Source organism: Saccopteryx leptura, chromosome 1 (genome assembly GCF_036850995.1).
Source record: "Saccopteryx leptura isolate mSacLep1 chromosome 1, mSacLep1_pri_phased_curated, whole genome shotgun sequence".
In the NCBI taxonomy this organism is placed as follows: domain Eukaryota; kingdom Metazoa; phylum Chordata; class Mammalia; order Chiroptera; family Emballonuridae; genus Saccopteryx; species Saccopteryx leptura.
This window is the reverse complement of record NC_089503.1, coordinates 71,491,156-71,510,236: the sequence shown is the minus strand read 5'-3', so window position 1 is coordinate 71,510,236 and position 19,081 is coordinate 71,491,156. Positions and strand designations below refer to the sequence as shown.

The 19,081-nt window shown below is 43.9% G+C and overlaps 1 protein-coding gene across 2 annotated transcripts in view; it reads right to left on the bottom strand.

The window, feature by feature from the left end:
- The window catches only part of CCDC83 (coiled-coil domain containing 83), a 61,083-nt gene extending 50,755 nt beyond the window's left edge, over positions 1 to 10,328 (bottom strand). The window contains exons 1-2 of one of the 2 annotated variants that reach the window (XM_066360708.1): positions 10,125 to 10,242; positions 2,297 to 2,414 (exon numbers count right to left, since the gene is read on the bottom strand). In XM_066360708.1, the coding sequence (XP_066216805.1) occupies positions 2,297 to 2,391 (95 nt within the window). In that variant the 5' untranslated portion in view covers positions 2,392 to 2,414; positions 10,125 to 10,242. Of the gene's footprint in view, positions 1 to 2,296; positions 2,415 to 10,124 lie in introns of both variants that reach the window. The other variant, XM_066360707.1, reaches the window with a different exon arrangement.
- Positions 10,329 to 19,081: the final 8,753 nt, after the last annotated feature.

Genomic DNA, 19,081 nt, shown 5'->3' with positions numbered 1-19,081 from the left:
TAAACTAGTGAAGTAAAACATAGTAAAGAGATTTGAAAAGGATATAGTACTATTCTAAAGCACAATGTGAAATTGTTAGTACACAATGTATACTAGTAACCTCCCTGTATTATTAAAATGCTAGTAATGTGTCAACTTTGTCTCTCCATGCAATTTTATTGAGAATTCTGAAAAGAAAACAAATTTGGACTCCAAAAAATTCTATACTTTTATCTTTTTGTTTTAACCCATGATCATATCCATACCTATTTCTATATCTATGTCCGTACTCCTTGTAGAAAACTGGGAGGGAGCAGTAACAAATACAAGGAGGAAATAAAACCATCGTTACCCAGACACGATCACCCTACAGGGTTAACGTTGAACTCTCAGCTCTTTACAACCATGGATGTTCATGACTTTATTTTCTTGGGATATATATTTTTAAACACTTCAGCTCTTTGTTAGGAGCTGATATTGTACAAGAGAAATGTTAGATGCTTCTGGGGGAGCCTTGAAGAATCCCTCTCTAGACAATGAGGGGGCGTCTCGGCAATGTGTCATGTAACGAAAGTTCTGTAACCTAGGAACACGTCACTAGCCGCAAGGCCTTGGCTGTTCCAGTTCATGAGGTTATTTATTCCGTTTTTACAAAAGAAAGAGAACAAAAGCATGGGATGTTTAATTTATATCTTGTACTAGATCATGAGAATTTTTAAACGTATGCCTCTTTGTAAACTTCTGCTAAAGAGGAGAAAGACTGGCCTCTGACTGACCCAGGAAAAGAGAAGCAGTTGTAACTGGATGTTATCACTGTAAACCATGGAAGCAAATTAGAGACCAGGTTGTGCTTCCAGAGGCTGACCTTTGGTCCATTGTTCCTGAGATGGGATGAGGAAACTTGTCCATTAGGCTGGGAAGTGAGTACGGGTAGCATCTGGTTATTACTTAATGTTACCGCGAGCAGAAAATAAAAGGGGACTTTGTTAAAAGTCCTTTTCCAATGGATCTTTCTCAGTTAACCTTCTACTCACTACCTTCTAAAAAGAACATGCGTAGGCTATCAAGAACGAGACGAATTTTCTCAGAATGTTAAAAATAATTCTCTTAAACAAAGACCTAATTACCAGTATCACAGGCTCCTCACTTCCTACCTTCTCCCCTCCAATAAATGGCTTGCCATTCTCAAACCCCAGGTGTGCCAGGGGCTCTGCTTATCTGACCCTTGTCAAAGCCATCATCTGTGCTTGCCCTTGCTCCCTTGCCCTGCCTTCTCTTGTTCCTGGACTGTGGCAAGCACTTCCTCACTCCAGTGTCTTCCCCATAAGCTTTTCTCTGTACCACACTCTGTCTCCATAACACCTGTTCCTCTTCCAGAGATCAGATTAAACACTGCTTCCTAAAATAAGCTTTTCCTGACCCTCTGTAGCACCCTACACTCTTCTGTCATAGCACCTTAATTATAGCTATGTATTATTTTGAAAAACAATCTTGAATTAGTTATCTAATATCTGTCTTTGATGCTTCATCAGGGCAGGGGCCATGTGGTCCTGTTCACTGTTCCTCTAGTACCCAGTACTATATTTACTTCGTGCTTGGTAAACATTCAAGTAGTAGTTCAATAAATGCACGAAGAAGCACATTCTTACGTACTCGAAAAAAAGAAAAAGACTGAACTGGAATCATTCACTCCCTAAGAATTACACATTAAAACACCTAACTATGCCAAAAATTTGGGGGTTCAAAAGCTGTCAAGGGATTCACTTTCCATTGGTTGGATAAAACATAAACATAGACTAGGTATTAACTCTAGTTTTATCCCCAGCTCCTGGGAGTGAAACATTAAGAAATATTATTCTTATTAAAAATAATTCTAAATCACTTGTATTTGATCAGGTGCTATTTGGAGATAATGCAAATTAGAATGTCTGGAAATTAAAAGTTAAATAGAGAAGAACATTTTTCTGTTTACTCTTCTATGAATGTACACTAACTATTCTATGTTGTATCTTAAGAGGTGGGCCAGCAAGGTGTTGTGTACATACAGAAGAGTGACCAATAATACAGCGGGGGGGGGGGGGAGCTGAAACCACATCAATGAATGCTGTTTCATAGCTACTACTTAGACTGTTAGAGTAAAAATTCAGAAATGTTTAAAAATAGGCATTTAGCACAAGAGTGCAGTTATGCTTCCAATCCACCTCTAGTCCAGCTCCTTTGACAGTTTTTGAGTGCATCATTTTCCATTGGGAGTTATACAAGTCTTAACCATGATTGTTACATATGGAAACCTTTGGATTTAACCATCTCAGCTTACTGATATTCTAGAAGTGCTTCATTGATAGGCAGTTTCACTTCTTTTGATGGCCCATCTTGAACATCCTTTTTATTTGCTTTTACTGTGTTTTCCATTGTGTTGGTTGTAAGAAATGTACCTGTTTAAGAAAGAGATAGAAGTAAATAAACTCTTGTCTTTGCCCCTCTACTTGTGTTTACACAAGATACGGCACTGCTGAAAATTTAAAACTGGTGTTTCCACCTGACATCCATCACAATTCTGGGACATGATAAATCAATTGGGTTCTTGAGTTCAATGAATAGCCCAGGAACAGCATTACCCTCCCCAAACTATGTGAGACTCACTCCTTTATGTTATCTTCTACATCTGTTGCCCCATCAAGCTTTCAGAGCAAGGACTAAACTTTTTCCATCATTTTATTTCTCCACAGTGTTTGGCAGAATGCAGTACATATAGCAGCAGTAAAATAAATGTCTGTTAATTTAGACAAAATAAAAGCATAACTTTCTATAAGCACTAAGAAACTTGGATCCAAAGGAATTAGGCTTGGCCAGGATTGTTATAAAGAGCTAAAAGAACACACATTAAAGTGTTTTTTAGGCCATGGCCAGCTGGCTCAGCCATAGAGCATCAGCTCGGTGTGTAGAAGTCCTGGGTTTGATTCCTGGTCAGGGCACATAGGAGAAGCGACCATCTGCTTCTCTACCCCTCCCCCTTCTCTCTTTCTCTCTCTCTTCCCCTCTTGCAGTTATGGCTTGAATAGTTCAGGCAAGTTGACCCCAGGTGCTGAGGATGCCACTATGGCCTCACTTCAGGTGCTAAGATAGCTTGGTTGCTGAGCAACAGAGCAGCATCCCCAGATGGGCAGAGCATTGCCCAGTAGGGGGCTTGCCAGGTGGATTCCAGCTGGGGTGCATGTGGGAGTCTGTATCTCTGCCTCTCTGCCTTTCACTTAATAAAAAAAAACAGTGTTTTTTAAATGGTTAAGAGGTTTATAAATATCATATAAGACAAATAATAATAATGTATTGTTATTAATGGTAACTGTTCATCAGCTATTACTTTTGTATCAAATAATAAAAAAATTATCAAAAATAATATTTTTAAAAAGGGAAAATCACGGCCCTTGTGGTGGCTCAGTGGATAGAGCATTGGCCTGGTGTATGGACGTCCTGGGTTCAATCCGCAGTCAGGGCACACAGGAGAAGTGACCATCTGCTTCTCTCTCCCTCTCTCTTTTCCTCTCCCTCTTCCCCTTAAGCAGCCAGTGGCTCGATTAGTTTGAGAGTCAGCCCCAAGCACTAAGGAGAGCTCAGTCGTCTGTCAGCCTCAGGCTCTAAAAATAGCTTGGTACTGAGCATCGGCCCAAGATGGGGGTTGCTGGGTGGATCCCAGTCAGAGTGCGTGTGAGAGTCTGTCTCACTATCTCCTGTACTCTACCATAAAATGGGGGGGGGGGGAGAATCAGGCTCATTGTTCTTTTTGTTAGAGAGGAAGGGAGAGAGTTGAGAAGCATCAACTCTTAGTTGCAGCACTTTAGTTGTTCATTGATTGCTTCTCATATGTGCTTTGGGGGAGCGCCAGTAGAGCCAGTGACCCCTTGCTCAAGCCAGCTACCTTGGGCTCAAGCCAGCAACCTTTGGGCTCAAGCTAGTGACTATGAGATCATGTTGATGATCCCATGCTCAAGCTGGCAACCCTGTGCTCAAGCCAGTGAGCCTGCACTCAAGCCAGCAACCTCAGGGTTTCAAACCTGGGACCTCAGTGTCCCAGGTCGATGCTCTATTCACTGTGCCACCACTGGTCAGGCAGATGATTTTTGTTTATTGATTGATTAGAGAGAGGAGAGAGAAAGAAAGAAAGAAGGGAGGAGCAGGAAGCATCAACTCATAATAGTTGCTTCTCATATGTGCCTTGACCGGGCAAGCCTGGGATTTCAAACCACCAACCTGAGCATTCCAGGTCTACTCTCTATCCACTGCACCAGCACAGGTCAGGTCAGATATTTTTATAGTAAATAAGAAATACTTCAGAGATTTGATATGGGTACTAAACTACTTCTTTTCAGATCATTGTCTTTTTTAACAGATTTTTAAAATATTTCCATTTCTGTTAATATCTAAAAAATAATTGCCTAACCAACAATCAGTGTGTTATCAGTTGGGTACTGTAGAAGGAACATAAACTTTGTAATTTGTTAAAATGGCTGGAAACTCCATGGGACTGGGAATGATGTAATTCTTAGGCACCACAGTATTTCCCCTGTAGCATAACAGATGCACAATACATCCTTGTCAAATGAGAAAATAAATAAATGAAATGATACAGGCAGACATGCTTTAATCCCAGATCCACCACCAAGTATCAATGTAACCTTGAGTGGGATACTTAATCTTTTTGAGCTTCAGTTTTATTATCTGTAAAGTGAGAACAAAAATCTTATTCTGAAAGCTGTTATAAGGATTAAATAAGCTAACATTTATCAGGCATCTAGTACAGTGTTTGACATATACAAAGAACTTAACAAATGTTATGTCCCCTTTAGTTATAGCTTCAGATCATGCATTTTCAAAAGTTAAGCAGAGATGACTGCCCATTGCCAAGTATGAAATGTGGAAAGGCTAATCCACGTGGTTTGCTACTGTCAACATTCACCACTGATTTGGACCCCTGAATTGGCAACTTGCATAGATTATTCATATACACAGTGGAAAAACTGAAGTGAGAACACACTTTTGTCCTGTAGACGTGCTGCTCACACACCCAGGCCTCCAGCATCTGACACTTTTCTAGCTGAATGCGTTCACCGGTTTAAGTGTGTGTAAATGAAAATGTACTACAACACTTTCCAACTGAAAATTACACAGGCGACACAACCGAAAGATTTACTATACCAGGACGAGACAATGTATTACCTGTCTTCTCCGATATAAAAGTATTGAAATAATCCCATAAGCTACAACTCAAAATGTGTCATTAGGCCATCACAGTTCACAGAAATTTGCCAGCTAAGAAAAAAATTGCTTGCTTTTGTTTCTGATGCAGAGTTGAATTTTTATATTATTTTCTATTTTAGAATTAGAATTTTTAACTTGACAGTTGCACTAAAAGCATGCTGACAAGTGTTTCATTTTACAATAAGTTACTATTTAACAATGACTTTTTTTTTACTATAAAATATTTCACTTGAAAGTTAAAGCAAATGTCAACAGTAATCTCTAATTTTCTTTCCAAAGTCACAGGGAAGAGAGCAGAGTGTTATGGTTCCCACCCACTGTACCCATCTGGTGCTGAAGGGAAAATGACCTCATCTTGCAAAATTACCTCAGTACCTGACTCGACTGTTTTCAACTCTCTGACTAATGTATAATTAGTTACCTAACTGCACTCGTGGCAAAGGATTTTAATAAAATATGAGTGAAAGTGTGGGTCCCTTAAGCACAAATGATTTATGCATAAACTATATTAAGGTTCATTGTTTCACACCCTTTCCAGAAAATTAGTAAGCCAATTGGATTGCCTGCTTAATAGTTGCATTATTGCAATGAGCTAATGACATCACCTCAACACCTACTTTTGCATTTGATAATGTTCTACAAACAATAGGATTTTTATAAATATTTATAAGGATTTACAGTTCTTGACCACCCAGATGACTTCTATCTCAATAAAGGGTGGAAATCCTAGGAAAACATTCACAAAGTAATTTAATTATCTTCCCAGGAAAGTTTCACTTAGAATATTTCCTGACAAATGGATACCTGATCTGTTTGTCAGCAACTGCACACATTTATTCAGTGCCTGCTCTGTCCCTGGCGGTTTACTGGGCCTTCGGTTATAAAAGATAGAGATGCATGATCTCTACTCAGACTGATAGGAAGAAAGAAGCATAGCCCAACAGAACTTTAAAAAAAAGTAATGAATAGCTTGACCAGGCGGTGGTGCAGTAGATAATCAGCCTGAGACGCTGAGGAACCAGGTTTGAAACCCTGAGGTCCCCAGCTTGTACATGGACTCACCAGCTTGAGCGTGGGGTCATGGGCTTGAATGAGGGAAAAGAGACATGACCCCGTGGTCACTGGCTTGAGCCCAATGTTGCTGGCTTGAAGCCCAAGGTCACTGGCTTGAGCAAGGGGGTCACTAGCTCGGCTGAAGCCCCCTGGTCAAGGCACATATAAGAAAACAATTAGTTGCACAACTAAGGTGCCACACTATGAGTTGATGCTTCTAATTTCTCTTCCTGTTTGTCCCCACCCCCCTCTCTAAATAAAAAAGTAATGAGCAGCTTTTCAAAACTTTAGCAAAACTGGGCAGCTAATGATACAGAGAACTTTGCTCAGGGTTGGGCCTTTTGGGCCCTCTGTGTTTCCTCCATCTGGGCACCCTATAACATGCCACGGACGGGGTGGGTGAGGAGGCTGGGTTTGAAAGACAGCTTCCCAGCCTTTTCAGAGTCCACTCCATAATCACTTGCTGTCAGAAAATGTTTCAGAAAAGATTCCCCAAATGCTTCTCAGCAAGAAGTCTGTTTAGTAAAAATGGACATAGAATTGACATCTTCTTCAGTGTACTGTTATTCCATAATGCTTAACTTGACTCTGCAAAATAACCCCAAAGAGTATGTTCTTTCTTTTTATACATATATAAACAATATATATCATTTTTATTATATATATATCAGACAGACTCCTGCATGCGCCTGACCGGGATCCACCCGGCACGCCCACCAGGGGCGACGCTCTGCCCACCAGGGGGCGATGCTCTGCCCCTCCAGGGCGTCACTCTGCCGCGACCAGAGTCACTCTAGCGCCTGGGGCAGAGGCCAAGGAGCCATCCCCAGCGCCCGGGCCATCTTTGCTCCAATGGAGCCTTGGCTGCGGGAGGGGAAGAGAGAGACAGAGAGGAAGGAGGGGGGGCGTGGAGAAGCAAATGGGCGCTTCTCCTATGTGCCCTGGCCGGGAATCGAACCCAGGTCCCCCGCACGCCAGGCCGATGCTCTACAGCTGAGCCAACCGGCCAGGGCCAAGTATGTTCTTTCTGATGCAGTCTCAGGATCCCGGCTCAATATCCAGAAAGCTCCTATAGACTTTTTTCCCATGACTTTATGCAGCTAGAATATCCAGAAGCCTCCGGATGACTTGTGTCATAATTTTGTGGAGGTTGGGAGGGATGGAAGTTCTGCCTTCCTGGACATATGGAATGAATCCTGATGTTTGTGAGCTAATGTTTTATATAAATGTAGGTCAAAATGAAAGATGCTTACTTAGTAGCATTAGTAATTACAAAAGTTCTGAATAAGATTCCATTAGTGATTGAGAGCATGATTTAGTTAAAAGATCTCTATATGGGTGTTGGAAGTCTGAAAGTCTAATCATAGCTTTACCATTAACTAGCTATGAACTCGTGTAAGTCTACTACTACTACTACTACTACTACTAATGTGGTGCTTCCAAAGGCTTTCGTTAAAGAGCAATCTAACTTTCAAGACATGTATCTCACTATATATTATTGTTAAAGATATTCATGGCACCTTCAACAAACCTTTATCTTTGGGAATTCAAAAATAGATATTGGGGCCCTGGCCGGTTGGCTCAGTGGTAGAGCGTCGGCCTGGCGTGCAGGAGTCCCGGGTTCGATTCCCGGCCAGGGCACACAGGAGAAGTGCCCATCTGCTTCTCCACTCCTCCCCCTCTCCTTCCTCTCTCTCTCTTCCCCTCCCGCAGCCAAGGCTCCATTGGAGCAAGGTTGGCCCGGGCACTGAGGATGGCTCCATGGCCTCTGCCTCAGGCACTAGAATGGCTCTGGTTGCAACAGAGCAATGCCCCAGATGGGCAGAGCATCGCCCCCTAGTGGGCATGCCGGGTGGATCCCGGTCGGGCACATGTGGGAGTCTGTCTGACTGCCTCCCCGTTTCCAACTTCAGAAAAATACAAAAAAAAAAAAAAAATAGATATTGGCACATAGGCTGGCATCTCCCATGGACACAAACTAGATGTTCAATAAATGTATGATTTGAATGATTGACTTATAAATAATGTATGCTCACTCTTTTACCAATGGCCCTATTTATGTGCTCCTAATGTTGTATGTATACAAAATTTGGACAGCAAAATCACTATTAAACTCAAATTTTACTTATGTTAGCACACTTTTTATTTTTTTAAGAGAGTGAGAGAGACAGGAAGTGAGAGAGATGAGAAGCATCAACTCATAGTTACTGCACCTTAGTTGTTCATTGATTGCTTTCTCATGTGCCTTGACCCAGGTGGGGGGGGGCACTCCAGCCAAGCCAGCGGTCCCTTGCTCAAGCCAGCAACTTTGGGCTTAAAGCCAGCAACCTTTGGGCTCAAGCCAGGCACCATGGGACCATGTCTATGATCCCCACTCAAGCCAGCAAGCCCGCACTTAAGCTGGTGAGCCTGCACTCAAGCCGGATGAGCCTGTGCTCAAGCCAGCGACCTCGGGGTCTCGAACCTGGGTCCTCTACATCCCAATCTGCCACTCTATCCACTGTGGCACCTCCTGGCCAGGCAGCATGTATTTTCTCTACCAATACAAATCCTTTGGTCGGTGGCACATTTTTTAACTGCAGACTCCAAATTATATTGGATTCTTAGCTTTAAAATTGGTCTATTTTTTTTTATCCCAAATTGCTAATAATAGTTTGAAATGCAGTGTATTATACTAACTTTCCTAGCAACCAGAACTACCTCCACTCCCTCAACTGCAATTTTAGAAATGTCAAAAAAGAAAATAAGCATAACCATGAAGAGATGATTGTGAGGATAATGAAAATACAAGCAGTACTTTTATCCTTTGTTGGTGGAAAAGAAAAGGTTTTTCTCTGTCTTCAAACAGCAGTGGTGAATGTACAAAGGATTTACCAAGGTTGGGTTTGGGGGTGGCAGAAAGTAAATCCATGAGCAATTGGCACTCATCCTAATAAATATCCAGTCATTCTTTCCCTTTTCTACCTTCACAGAAATCTCCTGCCCCCTGTAGATGGGACATTTCCCACTTCCCAACCATTTCAACTCTCTTTACCCAGCAGAGAATTATGGGGAAACAAATAAGGTACTATACAAATCTAACAGATTAATAATAATAAATGAAGGCAAACTCTATGGGTCGCGGGTGAGGGTGAAAGGCCATCGACAACATACGGAGCTCTTAGGAAGTACCCACGGTGGGGCGGGCTCCGGGCTGATGCTGAGGAGGAGGCAAGGGTGTGAGGCCCCTGCTCAGAAGACGTTCACCAGACCAGCGGTTCCGTGAAGACGGCAAGACCGGGGGCTGTTCCCAGCTCCCCCCTAGTGGACAAGTCTCTAAGCCTCTCTGACCCCCCGTTTCTCTTCCATCTTTCCTACACCCACCGGACTTGTTAACGAAGCACAACTGCTTTGGGCAAGCTGTCAGGTGCTGCAGCCTCACGCAAACGGAGGGCCCAGGGGGCTGACCGAGCGCCGCCGCGTGCGGGAGCCGGCGGGCCCCGGGCAGCGGGCAGACCCGAGGCAGGTGCGGCTCCGGCCCCTGGGAGCGGACGCCCCGCAGTGGGCAGTCAGCAACGTGCTGCAAGGCGGGGAGAGGGCCCGGCTGCGAGTCGGGTCGGATCGAAAGGTCTCCCTTGCTCTTACCCTGGGTGAAGGGGCGGGTGAGCCTCTAAGAACCCCCCAGGGTCTCCCCGGGGCCCGGAACAGCTCCCAGGGGAGGACCCCGGAGGGCGCCGCCCCAGGCCGATTTAGGGCCGAGCAAGCCCCGGGGCCGGCAGGGTGCCGCGGAGGTGCTCGTCAAGTCTTAATAGAACGGACGGAGAAGGGGGCCCAGCGAGTCTCACACGTCCCCTCACCGCGTCAGGTGCGGGTACACAGCCGTGGGCGGGTGAGCGGCGCTCCCGCGGGCCGGGCGGACTAGGCTGGCCCACTCCGCCGCTGCCGCCGCCGCGCCTCCGTTTCCAAGGTGACCGGGACGTTGAGGCCTCGCGGCCCACACGGAGCACAGCCGCGAGCCGTGGGCCTGGCGCGCCGCCTGGTGGCCACATTGGGAAGTGTCCGGGCCGGAGGCCCGCGCCGCGCCTTGGCCGCCGCGGGTGTTCCTTCCCGCCTTCCTCCCCACGGAATTTCACCGCCACGACTCAGCCCGCTGTTCCACAAAACTCTCACGCCCCTCCTTGCCTCCCTCTAGTGGCAAGCAGTGGCGTGGCGACGTGACAGCCGGCGCCTGTGTCTGTGAGCCAGTCACTTCCGTCTGTCTCTCAGGTTGCGGAAAGGGGTGCGTGTGCCCGCCTGCGCCCCGCTCTGCCCCTGGCGCGAAGCGGCTTTGCCTCTGTCCGCTTGTGTTTGGGTAACAGATCTTTTGGGTTTAAGCTTCCAGCGGAATTGCCAGCCCCTAGGCTAAATGCTGATACAATAACTTTCAGCTCTACGAATAGACTGCCTATTTTCCTTCTTGCTTTTCTTTTCTTTTTTTCTTCTCAACCTTAGGAAAACCAATATAATACCGTCTTTCCCCGTTTCCACTTTTTGCAGCTTTCTCAAGAGGGGAAAAACTATCACTTCGCCACAGTCTTTCTCATTCTCTACCTCAAGACAGTCTCTTAGAAGCACCTGCTTCCACTAATCACCCCCAGTTAACTTTTTATCCTTCTGTCCTGGGAAAACAGAAGTGAGGTGCTCCGTTAGGTCTCCACTCTCTTCATAAGTCACCTGTTTGGCATTATTGAATTTGATTTTTAAAAAATAGATTATCACATGTTTTCTGATCGATGCTGTGTTATATTAGTAACATGTTAAGAACTTCTTAAAGGAAGGGAACTGAAGCGATTAATTAATAAAAATGTCAATTAGCTTTTAGTTAAGGGCGTTTTTCTCATCAGTAAAAAGTCACCCCCAAATTAACTGGCTTATCATTTATGTGCTCTACCTCACTTGGACTTCCCTTTATTCTATCAGTGTTACATATTTGTTAAGTGCCAATAATTGGCTGTGATCTATATATCTGAGAAAGGTTTTTTAGTTATCTTCCTTAGAATAACAGCAGGTGGGATTATGGGGTAAGATTATTCAAAAAAATACAGATACAGGAGGAAAAAAAGCTACCACCCCAAAAATTTAAAGCATGGGGATTTTTTTGTTTTGTTTTTGTTAAACAGAAAAACAATTTTGTGATTCCTCAGCATTTTGAATTCATTCCCAAATATTTCCTATAAATCTCGGGCCTGCTGCTTTTAAAAGAGCCTGGGCCTATAATCAAAAATGTACTTTTACCCTATCATTTATTTCCTGTGCAGTTTTTCTTATGGTGTTTGCCAGTTGGTGGTCAAACAGTGAAGCCAGATAAAAACCATTTGCCAAGTTTCCTCATTTGACCTTAATTTTCTGTTAGTCTTACTATGTTGCATGATGTAGAAATAGAGGTAGGAGATTTTCTGTGGTAGAAAAAGCCACACTTGTTGTCTGGTTTAGGTGAAAACACAAAGAACCTGTTTGGTATGCATAGCTGGTAAATATTTCACTTAAAATTTTTTATCTGGCCTGACCAGGCTTTGGCACAGTGTATAGAGCATTGACCTGGAACACTGAGGACCGAGATTTGAAACCCCAATGTCACCGGCTTGAGTGTGGAATCACAAACATGACCCCATGGTCACTGGCTTGAGCCCAAAGGTCACTGACTTAAAGCCCAAGGTCGCTGGTTTGAGCAAGGGGTCCAGTGACCCCCTGGTGAAGGCATGTGTAAGAAAGCAATCAATGAACAACTAAAGTGCTGCAACTATGAGTTGATGCTTCTCAATCTCTCTCCTTCCTGTCTGCACCCCTCTCATTGTCTAAAAAAATAAATTATCTGTTTTTATTGAGGATCACTACCTCAATGAAAACAGGCCCTAAGGCAATCAACTAAATATGTTAATAGTAAATCTCACAATAATTTTAGAGACCTGAGCTAGTGATTATAACCTATCAGCTTTGCAGATCAGTTTAAAACTTCTAGTAGAGATAATTTTACTGACATTTACTTTTGAGAAATAGAAAAACCCTGCTGTAACTTTTTACTCAAAATTTTTTTCCTGACAAATTTGAAACAATTAAATTGATGTGTGTTTTTGTTGTTGTTGTTGTTTTTTTTACAGAGACAGAGAGAGAATCAGAGAGAGAGATAGATAGGGAGGGATAGATAGGGACAGATAAACAGGAACGGAGAGATGAGAAGCATCAATCATCAGTTTTTTGTTGAGACGCCTTAGTTCATTGATTGCTTTCTCATATGTGCCTTGACCGCGGGCCTTTAGCAGATCGAGTAACCCCTTGCTCAAGCCAGCGACCTTGGGTCCAAGCTAGTGAGCTTTGCTCAAACCAGATAAGCACACGCTCAAATTGGCGACCTCGGGGTCTCGAACCTGGGTCCTTCTGCATCCCAGTCTGACGCTCTATCCACTGTGCCACCGCCTGGTCAGGCAAATTGATGTTTTGCAAAAGAAAAGTCATGAAGTAAAATATTCTCTTGAGAGGATAAGGTTTTGCTACCTTTAAGTGGGCCTGGTAACAGACTCACCTAGGGGAGCATTGACCTGACATCCACTGGCATGTTGCAGTGTATGAAATGGGATGGTTCCCACGTTGTTTATGTGCCACAATATTTTCCTCCTGGCCGGAGGCATCCATCCTCTCCTCTTCAGTTCTCCAAACCAAGTTTAAAGTGAATGACCAGAACTCCAGCAAAAAGAGATCACATCTCTTTTTTCCCGCCTATCTCCTCCGCCTAACTGATTTTTGAAATTACTTTTGTGAGTTCTTGTTCTCACTGAGGGAGAGGAGCCCAGAATGGTATGCTAGAGTCAGAGCCATGTCTCAGGAGCCTGAGCCAAGTGACAGGGATCCTGCCTGAAGACATTAGTTTGTGATGTCACGAAACCAATTCAGCTACAGTGAATTGCTACATACTTTCAGCAGTTTTAAAATATCACCACATAGGATATATTTACAAGTCAGTAGAACATGACAAAAACATCCAGAAATAGACAGATACAGATAAATAGATATAGACAGTTGCTTCAGACAAAAAGGCCTAGGTAATTAAATGAAGAAAGGATAGTATTTCAATAAATGCTACTGTAACTATTGCATATTTGCTATTTTTTTTTTGAAAGAAGATGAGCCCTGACCTGACTATATAATGCACAAAAACTGAACTCAAAATGAATCATAGATCTGAATATAAAAACTGTAGAAGTATAAACTTCTAGAGATAAGAGTTAAGTGTAGGCTTTATGGCAACTGTTCCATCTGAGCCTGCCTTCTAACCTAAAGTGCCAGGCAGGAGCGAAGCCATCTGCATCCTCCCAACCAAGTCCACCCATCAGCTGAATATTGCTGAGTTAACCTCAGTTAGTGTCCCAGGGAGCAGGAGATCGCCTGTGACTAACCTATAGAATCTGACATATGGTTGTTGTTTTAAGCTACTAAGTTTGGACAGTGTATTAGTTTTCTATTACTATATAACAAATTACCCAAAATTTAGTGATCTGAGACAGCAGTAATCACTTATTATCTCACAGTTTCTATGGATCAGGAATTTGGAAGCAAGTTGATTGGGCAGTTCCAACTTGGGGGTATCTCATGAGGTCAGATAGTAGACTGATGCTATCTCTGCCTGAAGGCACTCTCTTCTCAGTCTAGAGAAGGGAGAAACAAACCAGTTAATAAGCAATTGCAACATAGTTGGATAACCCCTGGAAGAGGGGTGCAAGCAGAATGCTAAGGGAAAACCTAATCCAGTCTTGAGGGTCAGAATAAGTGGGGTCTCATTTGCGGGGCTGGGACAGAGGGATGGGCGTGTACAAAGGCCTAGAGGTAAAAACAAAAATGATGAGTGTCTATGGAGCTGAAAGAAATTTGAGAATGATTAGATAATAGGGTCTCAGAGAGAGGAGAGGGGCGAGACAGGAGGCAGGAGAAACGAGCAGGAACAGGTTCTGATGGGTCCTCTGAACCACGTTCTTTTATGAAAAAAGTTTACTCTGGCTAGAGTGTGGAGGAGAGTGGGTGAGGTCAAGGTGGGGATAGGTCTCAGGATGAACTCCACTGACCATAGTTCAATCTTTTTTTTTTCTAAGGGCTTCTCACCTCAGTCTAGTCTCTGGTCCAAGAAACATGTCTTAGGCTTTGTCTTTTTGCAAGATTGCAATGCCTGGCAAAGAGAGTGACCTCATCTTCCTGGCTCAAGATATCAGCTTGCCCCATCTCTGGAGCCTTCTGTGTTGCAGATAAGATGCTCACTCCCACACCAGGAAGTCGTTAGTCTATGCAACTCTGCTTCCAACAAACATATTAAAACAATTAGAACACATGGAGTAATATTACCTCACATCTGGAGAATGAGGCAATATAAATTCTAACTTCTATCTTTTAAGAACTGTATTTGTTTTCCAGTTGCTGTTTTTTTGTTTTTTGCTTTTTTATTTTTTTACTGTGGTAAAAACATGACATGAGATTTACCCTCTTAACAGAACTTTAAATGTACATTACAATAAAGCTAACTATAGGCCCGTGGTGGCGAACCTACGACACGCGTGTCAGCACTGACACATGTAGCCATTTTTGATGACATGCTACCGCATGTGGCCGCATACCAGAGAAGTGTGGGGCTGCATGCCAAGAAGGACGTTTCATCCTCGGCTCCTGCATAGCCAGGTGCAGTAGCCGAGGATAAAACATTTGCTGTAGTGTAGACACTGTGCTGGAGGTCTGTAGGCCAAAACAACAGAACTCCGACACAGAGCATCTAGTTCTGGGACTTCCGGTTAGGCCGTTAGGGGATCTTTGACCTTACTTTCAGCCAGTGGAGCAGAGAGCAGCAGAATGCCGCGGGGGATGCATCTCTGGGGGCCCTGTGATTGCCATTACCAGCAACCACATAACCACAGCAATCATCATCCAATCTACTGTTCTGGGGTGTCGTGGATTTCTAATTGACCATCATTACTGAGATAAGTGAGGGGGAGGCTGGGAGAGGTGAAGGCCTGTGCTTTGGGTGCCATTTCCTGCCATTAGAAATAGTGGCAGCCATCTTAATTTACATAAGATGCAACTTGCAGAATTTCAAGACAGCATCTGGGCTCAGGTGTCTGTCGACTTGAGGTCAAAACTTGAGAATCTGGAAAGGTGCCGCTTGGAGAATCAAGAGGAGTGCCACTACAAACAGGAAATTTGGAGTGCCTGGAACTGATTACCAGACACTTTTAGCACCCTGAAAAATATAGCAATGGCTTTACTCACAATTTTTCCCTCTACGTACTTTTGTGAGACCTTATTCTCAGCGTTAAATAATATCAAAACCAACAAAAGAAACAGATTGACAGATGAAGTTAGTAGTGCTTGCTTGGGCTTGAAGTGTACAAAATACCAACCTTCAATTGAAGATTTAGCCAATGAAATTCAGCAACAAAAAAGTCACTAATAGGCAGGTTAGTTAAAGAATTCCCCGCCCCACTCACTTATCTTAGTTCATGGCACCCCACACAAGTTAAATAATATCAAGACCAACAAAAGAGACTGACTGACAGATAAACAAAGAAGTCACTAAGCAGGTAAGTTAAATAATTAGTTTTTGGTTTATTAAATACAGTTATGTATTACAATTAAACATTTTTGTTATTTAAACTATAAATACTGTGAAATTATGGTTTTTTTCTCGAAGTGACACACCACCCGAGTTATGCTTGGTTTTTTGGCAAATTTTGACACATCAAGCTCAAAAGATTGCCCATCATTGCTATAGACACTATTTTTTAACAACAGAGCTCTTAAATTTGTGTATCTCGCATCACTGAAACTTTTTATCCATTAAACAGGAACTCGCTGTTTCTCCTCCTGGGAGCCCCGACAACCACGATTCTACTCTCTTCTTCCATTTGTTGGGTTGTTTTAGATACTTCATGTAAGTGGGATCATGCAGTATTTGCCCTTCTGAGACTGGCTTATTTCATTTAGCAGGTAGTCCTCCATGCTCATCCATGTTGTTGCAAATGGCAGGCAGGATTTCCTTTTATTTTTTTAAAGGCTAAATAATATTCCAGGGTATGAATATACCATGTTTTCTTCGTTTATTCATCTGTCAATGAACATTTCAGTTATTCCTATGTTTTGGTTGTGAATAATGCTGCAGTGAGCAAGGGGAGTGGAGATATCTCTGATTTCAATTCTTCTGCATCTCTGACCCAGCTCCAAACATGCACACCCCAGCTGCCGGCTCAGCATCAATTAGATGTCCCACAGGCACATTGCCCCCAAGTACATTATCTCCTACCCCTCTAACTTGCCTCTTCTCCTCCAGGCTGTATTCCATATTCAGTAAATAGTACCAGCATCTACACTTAGCTGTTCAAGCTTGAAGACTGGGAGTTAGTCTTGATTCTTTTCCTTTCCCTCATATCCTAGATCTAGTTGATTTTCAAGTTCTGTCAGTCTACCTAGAGATGGAGTAAATTGAGCCCATTCGTTAGTTTTCGTTAAATATTTCTTGAGCAGCTACTATAGGCTGACACCATGTCAGGCTCCACCTTCATGGCTCCTCCCTAAGTACTGCTCACAATTTTCTCCCAATTTAACTGAGGAAATAGCTTCCCAACTAGTTGGCCTGCATCTACTTTTACCTCCCCTGATTCTTTCTCTACATTCTGTCAGAGATCTACTCCTTTGCATAAGACCTTAATTATCTTCCCACAGAGCCCTTAGGGAAGAGTTCATGACCCAGCTGAGAAGGGTCTCTAAAATCCAGGCCCATCAAGTTCGGGTCATATCCCCTGTCATGTGCTGCAGTCATTGGTTGGGTTCCCCCAGAAGCACATTCTGAGACTGGGATTTGAGAGCAAGGAGTTTATTTGGGAAGTAGTCTCAGGAAGCTCTGCTAGGAAGATAGGGGAGTGAGGAGGGAAGATAAAGAAGCCAATTCAGTGTGCATTAATGAGCTGGTTACTGGGAGATGGGTAACTGGAATCCAGTCTCACTGGAGAACTTTGGGAGACAGTATATGCTATGGACTGAATTGTGTCTGCCCAAAATTTATCTGTAGAAGCTCTAATCCCCAGCGTGACTGCATGTGGAGATGAGGCCTGTAAGAAGGTAATTAAAAATTAAGGAGGGCCTATAATGAGATCATTAGGGTGGGGCCTTGATATAGTAGGATTAGTGACTTTCTAAGAAGAGACACCATGAGCTCTGTATCTGAGAGAGAACACACAGAGAGGCCACGTGAGGTCACAGTGATCTGGCAGCCACCCACAAACCAGGAAGAGAGATGTCACCAGTAACCAACAATGCTGGCACCCCAATCTCAGCCGTCCATCCTTCAGAAACAAATTTCTGTTGTTTAAAATCCAATCTACAGCATTATGTATGGCAGCCTAGCTAAGACAGAATCCAACACCCTCAGAGTTGTCCCGCCCAAGGCTGAGGAAGCTGGGTTGGTAGTTCTCCATCCCCATTTGCCATTGGTTGAGGACTGCTCCTTAGGGCATTGATTTCCTGGCAATTATGGTCTGTACCATGCAGGGCTGGGCATGCTTCTGCCCTGTGTGGGCCACAGAAGTCCTCACTCTGCCTGAGGGTCTTTTGCTGGAAGGAGCCTCAGGCTCTCCTGCTGAGTGCTGAGGGGTGATGGGCAGGGCAGTGCTGTCCACCACAGCTGCCAGGATGGACTCTCCCTCCCCTCTATAGCTCTCTTTGCCCTTGTGATGACTCATTCAGCTAATCTGTTAGCTCTGTAAGGGTGTAGACAGTATCTTTCTGTTTTACCAGTATACCACAGAGCATGCATGTCATGTCATAGATGCTCAACAGATATTTAGTGAGTGTTTGGATAAGCGAGTAAATGGAAATCCTTTTCAGAAAGTAACCCAGGCACATTGTGCTGTGTATTTGACAAATAAATTACACTCAAAACATTGACAAAACCTCAATGTCACAGTGACATCTGAATCCCCACACTCACATAAGTCGCTGCTATTTCCTAAATAACCAATTTGGGGCCTTCTGAGGCTTTCTACATAAAGCTAAGGCTGTAACTTTTTGTCTTTTTGCAACAAATGCAGTTCTAGCACCATTTTTCTGGAGCCATGCCACTCCCCCGTGTGTGAGGGTTAGGGAAGACAAGATGCACACAGCCCACCTGCACAACCACCACCAGGCTCTCACCCGACTCTGTGGAGAAGGCCCCCAGCTGCCCATTAGCATGGACACAACAGGTGGGCCACCCGAGGGCGGAGGGGGCAGTGTGGAGTTCCGACTTCATCCTGTGAGCTCTGGAAGCAGTGGAAGGGTTCCCAGCATGCCAAAAGCAAGCCTTCGGAAAGATTAATGGAACTGTGATTGTTAGGGAGCAAAGGGATGAGGAGAGACTGGAGGCTGGGAGACGAAAGGGGATGGAAGAAGCCTGAGCCAACATGGCTGACTGTGAGACACTTTCGATAGTGAGTCACTAGGTCTGCTCCCAGAAAGACCTTCTTCCAAATAGCGGTCAGGTGTATGCCTCCCGGGCAGGAGACTGGAGGCTCCTTCTCTAAAGAGGAAACTCTCCATGTACTGACATTTGAAGACCCCAGCACAAGAAATCAGTAACTAAATCCAGTATGACTGCTGTGCAGGAGGCCTAGAAAGTAATCAGCCCTGACCGGAGCAGGAGAACTCAGGAGTTCTGAGAGGGAGAGTGCCAGGAAAGAACGGAGCGAAAGATTGCTTGACATATTGTAGTATTTGGAAAATAATATAATAAGTGTTTGACAAGTCCAACCAAGCATTTGAATAGATTCAT